This window comes from Panthera onca, chromosome C1, assembly GCF_046562875.1.
Source record: "Panthera onca isolate mPanOnc1 chromosome C1, mPanOnc1 haplotype 2, whole genome shotgun sequence".
Taxonomy (NCBI): domain Eukaryota; kingdom Metazoa; phylum Chordata; class Mammalia; order Carnivora; family Felidae; genus Panthera; species Panthera onca.
Window position 1 is genome coordinate 43,105,482 of NC_138346.1, and position 12,302 is coordinate 43,117,783.

The 12,302-nt window shown below is 38.3% G+C and overlaps 1 protein-coding gene across 2 annotated transcripts in view; it reads left to right on the forward strand.

Moving 5' to 3' along the window:
• The window catches only part of TMEFF2 (transmembrane protein with EGF like and two follistatin like domains 2), a 230,641-nt gene that overhangs the window by 172,583 nt on the left and 45,756 nt on the right, over positions 1-12,302 (forward strand). For both annotated transcript variants that reach the window (XM_060622507.3, XM_060622508.3), the window contains exons 6-7: positions 9,175-9,323; positions 10,059-10,118. In XM_060622507.3, coding sequence (XP_060478490.1) covers positions 9,175-9,323; positions 10,059-10,118 — 209 coding nt within the window. The remainder of the gene's footprint in view (positions 1-9,174; positions 9,324-10,058; positions 10,119-12,302) is intronic.

Here is a 12,302-nt window from a genome sequence, read left to right on the forward strand (position 1 = left end):
AAACGTGCAACATGATCCTGACAGGAAGGAGCAAGAGGGAATTTTTAGTACATCTCGGGATTCAAATGCCGATTTCATTGTATTGTTTTAACTTCCAACTTCTCATTCTGGGGTTTTCACGCCTTTTGATTCTGCTCTGTAGTAAGGCCCGTCTAGTCAAAGCAGCCACACTTCTTAGCAATCACAGAGTCACTCTCGGTTATGGAATATGTTTTCCAGCTTAATGAGCAAGAGCGTACACATAATGCTAATGAAGGATTTTTGCTTCAAGATAGTTTTAAAAATGTATATGAGTAAGAAGAATTGTTTACTTTGATTATTTTAAGATGTAAATGCAGCTGCTTCAAAAGGGAAAAAATAATCATGGGAAAAATGCAAACATGATACGTGAACACGGATCTCAAGTTAAACCCCGTTTCGCCTATATCGTCTATATGGAAGAGGGGCGTGCGGCCACCCGCTGCTTGGAGGGCGCCTTGTTTGCTCTCTAAGGCAGCAAGCATTAATAGATACCTGCTGCCTGTTTTGTTGCAGTCATCTTCAGTCAGTCCTGGAACCAGGCAGGGTACACATGACTACAAAGAATCATTCTCCTTCAACTGCTGGTAAGGATGCTTACCTGATGTCGCTATCGTGATGGAACTGTTTGCCCTGCCCCGACAGCAAAGAAAGAAAACTCTCCCTACCAGGAAAGCATGCCTTCCTGAGTCCCACACACGGCTGCCAGGCTGCTCCTCTGGTCAGTTTCCTCTTTGGAACACAACGCAGGTCAGGAAAAAGGCAGGAAAGGGTAGAGCAGGAAGGGCATATTGGTGACATTTGTGCCTTAGAACCTCACTGTAATATGCCTCAAGTATGGAGCCACTAAGCCGCATTGGTTCTTCCTTTTCTTCATTGCAGCCAACACCCCTGCCCTAGGTTTTCCTTGCTAGCCCCCCAGTTTACAGCAATAGCCTGGTGATTAGTCCCCCTGCCTGCACTCCCCTGCAAGTGTAATCTTCCTAAAAGACCCCTTCCATCATGGTGACCTTCTCATCACCCTGTGCTCAGAAAGCTTTCAGTAGAAGATAAAGGCCACCCCTTAGATGGAATTGGGCCCCTTCACAATCTGTCTAGAGTCTTGTATCCTGCTACTTGGGATGAGAAGAGTTCATTCCAATCAGACTGATCTGTTTACAGCTGCCCAGCTCTCTGGTAGGGTCTGCCCCTGCACGTTTCCCTATCACATTTGCTCTATCACAGTTCTGTTAAATCTGACTCGCCTTTGGAGATAGTTCGGTTTCCACGTTTTCCTCCCAGTCTTGGGAACATTAAAGCTGGGAGCATGGTGGAAGTTGGAGCTAAGTGCCTGGCACACGGAGGCCCTCCATGGTTTCACATCCTCTCCCATTGCTCTCTCATGGTTTTGCTCGGCACATCACTTCTGCTGACTGCGCCACCAATGATGTTTTTGTGTCAGTGCATTTAATCACCTGTCCCTGTCACCTGACACCACAAACGTTTCCCTTGTATGGCGTGGAGAAAAGCCTTTTAGTGCCTGTCCTTGAATCATTTACATGAAACAAGAATATTAAATTCCTTCTAATGGAATAAAGGGAAGAGAGACAAGGGTGGGACCGAAGCCAAAATAGTTGAGGTTGCTCAATAGGCGACGCCAGCTATCTGCTCTAGAAAGCGCGAAGGGATTTTCGGAGTCCTTCCCCAGACCCAGTGCATCAGAATTTCTCACGTGAATCATACAGATGCCAAATTAGAAAATCTCTTAGTCTTAGAGGGTGAGAAAGAGTATTTTCTGTAAGTGCAGCTCACCACATCTGCACATCGGAATCGCCTGCAGAGTTTTTGACAACCCCTCGGTTACTGCAGCCTCACATCAGGTCTCCTAAGTGTAAATCTCTGGGTGGGAGCCCAAGGTTGAAATATTCCACAGAAGATTTTTCTTTGCATCCAAGAGTAGAAAGAAACCACTAAGCCAAAAGTTAATGAGGACCAATATTTACTGGGTAACTACAACTTCTCAGAAACTTTATTAAGCAATGCACATGCATATTCCATTTAATCCCCACGATCCTGAATCAGTCTCTCCATTGTCACAAGCTCGGGGAGGTGAAGTAACTAGTTCAATGCCATACAGCTAGCACATGATCAAGCCTCAGTGAAACACAAGTCTATCTGATACGAAACTCCAGGTTCTAGTCACGTTCCCCATCTACCTTTATTGTATTTGATATTATTTAAATACATGGCCATCAGTCTTTTATCCAGAAATTGTGCCATCTGCTCAATATGTGATTCTGTTTTTGAAAGTTCTGACACCACCCCAAGGAAGGGTCTCTCAGCTCAGGTTTTCTTCATTCAGATACCCGTTGACTATTTGTTGCCCCAGGCTTTTTCTCAGTATTCCCAAGACCTTCCATCTAATAGACCAACTCCTATAGTTTACCTCCTTATAAAGAGGTATATATCAATGGTAACTAAGCTTTTCCATAAATAAGATAACCCTGGTCCCCCTTGAAAAACCTGACTGTGGTCCTTGGTAATTTGTCTGGAGAAGGGCCTTATTCCTTCCTCCTGGATTTCCAAACTAGAAAGACTGCCCTTCTCAAATTTGAAAATAAAAACAAACGAAACAGACGACAGCAACGAAACAAAAATTATCGGCCCAAGCTCACGTGTATCGCCTGAGTGACAATATAGTAGACTTACAACACTACCTTGCAGTCAGTGCTTTTCCACGCCCTGTATAGAGGGTTTTTGTTTCCAGCGCATTTTCATATCTCTTATTTCATTTTTTCCCTCACAACCCAGTCCTTCCTGAATTGTAGTTTCTTTACAGATAAAATAATTATAATCGAGGAGTGACATGACAGTTAATGAGTAAATGGGCTTAAAGTATCACAAGAGTCTTGAATGAAAAGTACACACTGTTTTCACTATCATTAATATAATGCAACTCATCCATTACAGTTCTGACCGGAGAGCATGGACAGTGGCTCTGACCTCATTTTCTGGCCAGGCCAGGAAGGGTCTGCATAATAGCCCCAGAGCCAGACAGGCACAAGGGAAAGAAACCAGTCAAGGTTCAGAACAACCCAGAAAGCCATCCTCACTGCAGTACAATTGGGTACTTTAAAACTGATTAGGGATGTTGTATGGACAAAATTTGGAATGGACGAGTCAAGGACCCGGGGAGAGGAACAAGTGACGGGCATGTTTAATAGATGAACCCAGATCTAGTGATACTAGAGGGCAGTCCCCAAGCAGACCCATGAATAAGGGATTTGCTACCTGGCAGGTTTTGGAGCCTCACGCTCTGGCCAACAGTGAGGCATTTCGAAACATAAGGGAAGGGTTTATTTAACTCATTGCAGAACACCCTGGAAGAGCCATTTCGAGAGAGACAAGGAACTAAATTAATGTTGGGGGCTTGAGCCCCCCCCAGATATTCATGAGATAATTATAAATGCATGTGAGTCACCATAGACACCACTTTTTACTTCCTATAGTTTCGGTTCTTCACTCCTTCCAGACGCCTTTTAAAATTATTGGATGTTTCTCTTCTTTCTTACCATTTGGAGAGCTAGGGTTTTCAGTCAAGGTTAATTTTCTTTGAAGGATTTCAGAGGGTGGTATTTCCACATAGAGACCCTTAAAATTATTATTTTCAAGTAGGGCTGATGCTTTTTCTTTGCAACCTAGAAGAAAAGAGATCTATGTAATCGCAGTGTCAAAATGTCACAAGACTGAGATAGGTTGGAAAAAAGAAAAAAAGGAAAGAAAATACAAAAAAAAAAAAAAAAAACTTAAAGGCATCCATACAGTCCTCAGCCTTATAAATCCTTGGCTCACATAAAATACTTGTGACACGCTGTAATTAACTAGTTACTCCTCTCAGAATGAATAATAATGCAATTATTTGCCAAAAGCAGTGAAGAAAGGAGAGTTTCTGTTTTTAAAAATATCTGCCTTACATTTCCGTAGAAAGAAAAACCCTGGATTAATTTACATAAGCTGCCACTGCACAGAGTGGCCTGCAATCTCACCATTACTCTGTATGATAACTCTGTCACCCGTTTATTAGAGCCTTATATTTTTCAATGGTTTGAAACAGCAATAAACTGACAAGTCACCACCATGGTTAAATTATCCTGGTTCTGAAAAATTTGCACCCAAATGCCGTAAAATATAAGTAGTAACCTGCCTGGTGAAACGCGTCCTTTTCTCAACTGCACTTTGGTGCCTTTAAGGCCCCTAAGGGCTAGTGCTCTGTCTCCTTTGTGGGGCACGAATTAAAGGAAGGAGGTAGGTAATCTTTTTCAAAGGCCAGATAGCCCAGAGTTGGGTGAGAGTTTATATGAACCTATCACTGGTTCTTTCTCCTACATGTTAATGTCTCCATAATGACTGTTCTCTTTTTTTTTTTAATTTTTTTTAACCTTTATTTATTTTTGAGACAGAGAGAGACAGAGCACGAACGGGGGAGGGTCAGAGAGAGGGAGACACAGAATCTGAAACAGGCTCCAGGCTCCGAGCAGTCAGCACAGAGCCCGACGCGGGGCTCAAACCCACAGACCGTGAGATCACGACCTGAGCTGAAGTCGGACGCTTAACCGACTGAGCCACCCAGGCGCCCCATGACTGTTCTCTTTAACTTCATCCAAGTCCATCCTGCCATTCTCTCAGTAAGTCATTCAACAGTCGTTACCGATGACCTTGCTATGATGCCCTCCACCAGGTTCCAGAAATCTGAAGGTAAAAAATACACATTGCCCTTAAGAAAGTTGTAGAAAGTGAAGGTATAAACTAATAAATTGGGACATCAACAATGCAGTAAATGCCACCAGAGTTCACTCTCCATACACATACACAAATTCATTTATTCATAACAACACACAAAATCTTTCTACCCTGTGAATCTGAACTTCCAAAAACTCCAAGCTCTTAAAAGTTTTGAAGCAGTGCCTTGGAGAAGATGTGGTTCTAAAATGTACAATTTCAGTAGTGTCATTTAGAGTGGATGTTTGTGTAGATGTGTGTGTGTGTCTGTCTACGTGTGTATTTTTATAAAAAGTAGAAACACCTTTAGATAGAATTTTGCCAAGGGTACAATAGTCTAAACAATTGATGCCTTCTGTAGCCAGACTGATTCAGTGCATATCAACTTGTTACTTGTTGTTATAACCAGATAATAGTTCAGAGTATCTTCAAATGAATGTTTACTGATACATCCTTACGATACTAAAAAGTCTGGATCACTTGTTTGGGAAGTCAGATACTAAAAGTCACTGTTATTTAAATTCATAAAATCATGATAAATATTCTAAGAGCAGACCTAATCTTATTTTGTTCACATCCTGTACATCCAAGGTATTCTGTTAAAGAGTAAATAGTAGGAATTTGGATCTGCTTTGTTTTTCATTGTACTGAACAATACGTAGAACAGTACAGGTTCTGATATCAAACTGTCGATACTGGAAACTAGGTTCTTCCCTGTACAAGCCATGTGACGTCTCCAAGCTTCAATTGTCTCATCTGTAAGATGGAGATAATAGTAACTACCTCATAGAGACAGACAGATGAAAGAGGTAGCTGCATATAAAGCACATAGCACTGGGGCGCCTGGGGGGGCTCAGTCGTTTGAGCATCTAACTCTTGATTTTGGCTCAGGGCATGATCCCAGGGTCATGGGCTCATGCTGAGCATGGATAACCTGCTTAAGAATCTCTCTCTCTCTCTCTCTCTCTCTCTCTCTCCCCCTCCCTCCCTCTGCTTCTCTCCCCACTCATGCTTGCTCTCTCTCACAAATAAAAATAAATAAATAAAATAAAAATAAAGCATATAGCACTGGGACAGGCCCTATCATTTTTTTTAATGTTTATTTATTTTTTGAGATAGAGAGAGACAGACAGAGCATGAGCAGGGGAGGGGCAGAGAGAGAGGGAGACACAGAATCTGAAGCAGGCTCCAGGCTCTGAGCTGTCAGCACAGAGCCCGATGCAGGGCTCAAACTCACTGACCACAAGATCATGACCTGAGCGGAAGTCGGACCCTTAACAGTCTGAGCCACTCAGATGCCCCATGGGACAGGGACTATCATTAAGTAAGATAGTATTATTTTTGTCATTATTTGATCTCAGAACATTTAATATCTGTCAAGAAATTATTTTGCTACCCTATGTCTGTGTTTATGGCAATATAGTAATGACAATTTGTATTAATTCTATAAGAATATAGAGTCATGTCACTGTATTCATTTCATTTATTTATCTATTAACTTGCAGTTATTGAATGATGAGTGTATTGGGTGGGGTAGGGAACACAAGGGTAATTTAACTACTACCAATAGAGTTTCAGACTATCGTCCTGGAATCCTGCATTGTTTTCTAACTAAGTTTAATAAACTCAGACACAAAAAATAACTTGAAGATACCTGCAAAGCCCTTGTTATATAATTTGCTCTTTAGATAGATGACAAAACATGATTTCTCTCTGTTATGCTGCCAGTAACAGATAATTATTTTGGTGTCTTTCAAGGAGATAATCCCCAGAATCTAACACAACAACAGTAAACTGGTTTGAAGGTAAATGGAACCAACTTTTAAAAAATAAACGTCAGTATCCTCCCCTCTTTATTTACCACAAACGGTTAAGGAGACCAAGGGTGATCTACAAAATTACTTTCCCAAATCCACTGTGAAAAGGACCAAAAGTTCTTTGAACATGTAGGCAGCTCCCAATCTCAGATTTTTCAGATGCCAAGAATCAGCCCAGGTCCCCATGTTGTGATCTCAGCAGCAACATCACAGCCGAGGTAGGAACTCCACTCCTCAGTGACTTAAGCATTTGGAGATGGTTACCATCTGTCCTAGCTATTTGTTCCTAAACAGGTGAAAGTAAAAATAACCAAGTGTTCCTAAAGCAATTCTCTTACAAAAAAAGAAAGAAAGAAAGAAAGAAAGAAAGAAAGAAAGAAAGAAAGAAGAAAAAGAAAAAAAAAGTTAAGTGCATTAGCACAATTTCTGCCGGCACTTTTAACAGAGATCTAGGTAGTTCTGATACAGATGGTCTAAGTACTACACTCTGAGCAGCCCTGGTGTGTAGACAAACCCTCTCTCACTTAATCAACACATGGATCAAGCAGTGATTCCCAGGAAGTAGATCCAGTGCCAGGCGGACTGCCTAAGAAGGCAGAATCGTACTCTCTACCCCCAGAGTTACTGGGGCCCAGAAACCTGCTGATAATTCGTATATATACAAGTTTTCTGGGAAAGTCTAACATACAGCCAATGGTGAGAGGAAAGGGGCTATATTTTACTTCAACACATCCGTGGGTGGTCCTTGTTCCACAATTTACTAGCTCTCTGACCTTATAATTGCTCCATCATTGATCTATAACATAGCTGTTGCAAAGATTAAATAAAGCAATGCATGTTAAGAACCCAGCATGTAGTAAGCTGATTATTATTGTTATCATTATATGCCCAGCTCTAAGTAAGATATATAGAAGTAAAATGTGTGCTTCACCACTTCAAGAAGCATATAACCTATTTAGAAAAATGATGTAAATATTAATAGGAATTTAAAATACGAGTTTAGGGGCGCCTGGGTGGCTCAGTCGGTTAAGCGGCCAACTTCAGCTCAGGTCACGATCTCACGGTCCGTGAGTTTGAGCCCCACGTCAGGCTCTGGGCTGATGGCTCAGAGCCTGGAGCCTGCTTCCAATTCTGTGTCTCCCTCTCTCTCTGCCCCTCCCCCGTTCATGTTCTGTCTCTCTCTGTCTCAAAAATAAATAAAACGTTAAAAAAAAAATTTAAAAAAAATAAAATACGAGTTTATATTCTAAAGCAATGACATATTTACACACATGTAAAACATAGTCTGAGTAACAAAGTAGATTGTAAAATACGGAGAATTATAATATAAGAACATAGGAAAAGTCATATGAAGTTTGCTCAAATAAATAAATAAATAAATAAATAAATAAAACGTCCAATACTGGGGTGCCTGGGTGGCTCAGCTGGTTGAGCGTCCAACTCTTGATTTCGGCTCAGGTCATGATCTCATGATTCTTGGGATCAAGCTGCTATTGGGACACTGCATTGATAGCATGGACCCTGCTTGGGACTGTCTCTCTCCCTCCCTCTCTGTCCTTCCCGTGCTCACACACACGTGCTTTCTCTCTGTCTCTCAAAAGTAAATAAATAAACTTTAAAAAAAATAACAAAATGTGTAATTCTGCTAATTCAGGCAATCTAATTCTCACTAATTCACCATTTTAAGGCATATTGTAGAAAAATATTAAAATCATGAGTGCTAATCAAACTTCTACTTATTACTTACAAGAATTAGAAAAAGTATATATCTGGGAAAGGAGTCCATGGAGTAGGCATCAAGGAGCCCACAAAAACTCTGAAATTTCATGCAAAACATTGTTTTATGTGAGTATGAATATTTCTGAGGAGAGAGCAGTACCTTTCATTTGATTCTCAAAGGGTTTTCTGCTCCCTCCCGAAACGTTAAGGACCATCAAAGAGTCCTGTTTTAGTTCTCATCATGTGCATCCTTATGTATGCTGAAAAAATATAACTCCTGACTGCATTCCAAATAATCTCCTTGCTTACTTTCGTGTACATGTCCTTTGAATCATTTTCTTCACGCTCTCACCATTCAAATATCCTGAGAATAGAAGTCACATGGTAAGATCTCATTTGAGGAAATTGTAAAGCAGACTTTCATGGCTACCTCAACCTATTCAAATCCTACAGGCATCAGGATGGAAGTTTACGTACCTGTTTTAAAAGTTCCAGCGGCCAAGATTTACTGATGATTATATTCCCTTTTTATTATTATTTTTTATCCATTTCTCAATCTTTTGAATTATTTTCAATTAGTCCTGTGCTTTTCATCTCAGATCGAAAAGTGAAGGAACTTCCCTGGAAGGATACAATTCACTTTTGCCAACTTGTATGTTGCCAACCCAGCACTTAACACTATTGATGTTACAGGTTTTTGATTGAGGTAAATTGGTGTATAACATTGTATAAGGTTCCGGTGTGCAACATTATAATTCGATATTTGTATGCACTTCAAAACGATCACCATCCTAAGCCTAGTTACTATCCATCAGCATACAATTAAGCCCCTTCACCCATTTTTATTTCTCTTCTCCTACAGGTGTGTGTGCAACATCGACTGCTCTCAAACCAACTTCAATCCCCTCTGTGCTTCTGATGGGAAATCTTATGATAATGCATGTCAAATCAAAGAAGCATCATGTCAGAAACAGGAGAAAATTGAAGTCATGTCGTTGGGTCGATGTCAAGGTAATGTTCGTACCAAAATTCATTTCAAAGCATGTTTTTAGTCTTCGTGTAGAAGTGCAGAGTGAAGATAACTCCTTATTAGGCAAGCTATTTCATTTCCGAAAAACAGTTCTGATTTATAATGGATAGCAGAGTCTACTGTAGCATTTTGGTGATTATAGGAGTCTCAGGGTCTGTCAGCAACAGTCCGTATCTTTTTTCTATATAATGGGACTGTGTCTTCATAATGCCGTAAACACAGAAGCCTGTATTTAGCAGACAGTCTCGTTGCAGAGGGAAAAAAGGGCCAAAGTCATTTTTAGCAAAGAAGCTGAGGATTTATTAGCAAGCCTTGAACTTAAAAACAAATGGCACCATTTTTATGTGTTGATTTCAATAGAAGTGTTTCAAGTACATTTTTTTAAAGCACAATGTACTAGAAAGTTCTGTTTTGTTTCTTATTCAGAAACAAACGTTTCCTGGCTTTTTGACTTGTTATTCTTTCATCCACCTTATCTCAGTTGTAATTGTGAACCTACTCTGCCCCAAACTTCAGAAAGCTGATATCATTCTACTATTCGCTCTCAAGCAAATTGACATAAATCTGTCTTTGTGTACAGGTTGCTTAGAACTATAGTGGTAAAATTTCCTTAATTGTCATGAAGGTACTATCAGAGGAGTAATGTAAATTTGACATTAGATGTTTAGGACGCATTTGATCAATCTTTTAATTGTTAATTTTTTTTTTTAACGCAGATAACACAACTACAACTACTAAATCTGAAGATGGGCATTATGCAAGAACAGATTATGCAGGTACTTATAATGTTTTCTACTACAGAATATGAGCGTTTCTTTAAGAGAGTTCTGAAAGAATAATTTTTACCGTTGAACCTTAGTTGAATCTTCCAAGACTTCTGACATGTGCTGATCTTCTCTCGCTTAGTTCAAACCTTCAATAGGCAATAGTGAATTTTTGTTGAAGCAAATAAAATACTTTTTTTTTGCCAGAGTTAAAGCAATTGTCAAAATGTCAGCAAGATATAACTAACTTGTTTTGACAGTGCAAACGGTACAAATGACAAAACATTTATCAAATTAATGGGTGTCAATGGAAATTAATGCAGTTTTTGGCAGCATATCGTGATGAATGCAAACGTTCTTGCTTGAATTTTCATTAAAGTCAACAAGAAAAAGCTTTGCTAGTCTCTAAAAACACTAGAAAGGACAGCTATAGATAATAATACAGCTGATCTCTCTTTCATGCAAAGTTAAAAAGGTAGGTGTAAACTATTTTCAAAATAATAAAGTTCTTTAAAACTACAATGTAGCTTCTGACGTCTGCAGAATTATCAAGCATTTATATAAAAACATACATTTTATTAGCAATTATAGAATGCTATTTTGAGAACTATTTCTATCTAATGTAATGTTTCTAGAGTGAGAGATAGTTGACGGGCACGCAAATAGCAGATCATAAAATTTTATAAAATTTTGGATTGAAATATAAAAATAAATTATTGATGATGATAACGATATGTAGAGGTTTTTTTTTTTTATTTTTTAAAGAGTTTTTCATTTAACTATCAAACAGTAGTGACTCAATTTAGTCAATCGAAAGTGCTTCTATCTGTATTATCATTCATTTTTTTCAGTTATTGCATTTTCTTTAACAGTATTTATGAAGTTATATTCATATACAAAATTAATCTCAATGAAACTGAAGAAAGGTAATCAGATATTGTACTATGGATACCTCATACTGGATTTGGATTTGGAAGTAACAAAATAATTTTTTTTTAATTTTTCATTTTTATTTTAATGATTTTCAACATGTAAAACCTTTTATGTGCTAGAAGCCCAGAATCATCATGAACAATAATACATGGAAAAACATTAGTTCTGCTATTGTATAGGTGTTCCCAAATGTCCAGCTAAGATATTAGCAGGTATGCCTTAAAAAAAAGTTGTCTGTGGTCAATAAGTTTGGGAAGAGCCTAGGTAAACAAATGACTTTCTTACCCAGAGCACCTCAGAGCTCTTTATGTGCACTGTAAAATTTTTAAGAGATATGAATCTTTTATTAATTAGTTAATTTATTTAATTTTTGTTCCAATACATACACAATGCACACAAATGTAGGCTGGATAGTATAATGAACCGATATGTATTCATCACTCAAATGTAGTAATCTGGTCCCATCCCAAACTCCATCTCGTTTCAGCATTTTCAAAATATGTGGAAAGAAATCCCAGAAATTACATCATTTTATTCATAAATACTTTAGCCTGCAACCCTAAAAGATCAACACTTTTTAAATAAAATCTCATTATTATCACACCTAAAATGATTATGAATAATCCCTTATAATATATAGCTTTTATCAAACTTATTTGATAAATAACACATGTTTTGGGGGCGCTTTTACAGCACTCATGTTCCCAAGAATGCACTTTGAAATATGCTGATCCACCGGAAAATATTAAAAGTAATAGAAGATTATGAAAAATCGAGGTCTGAAGCTAATAATATACATTTTAAATATTAAATGAAATCAAATTTAAATTCTATATTTTATTCTAAACAATAGCTATATCTTGAAGGTATTATAAGCTGCTACCTGGCATATTTAATTTTACTGTAGCCTAAAGTATTTGAAGATTTCATAAAGATTTCACTTTCACATAAAGAGTAACTAACTGTGCTTAAAATACCTTTATACCTGTTTTGCAAACTAATTCGCTTGGGAAAAAAAATCTTCAAAAAGTTAATATTATGAAAATGTTCTCTATTGAACCATCCATCATTGAACTCATAGGAAAATCAAGCCTCTCCCTGAAACAAAGAACTTTTCAAGTTGATTAGCATCAATATGCATATATATGTGAGTTTCCGAAATTGTACATTAAATATCATAATGGAGTTTACCGCTCTCTCATTGTCATTCATATTACATATTTACAGTTTGCCCATTTTCAAAGAGTTTGGGAGTTGAAATAT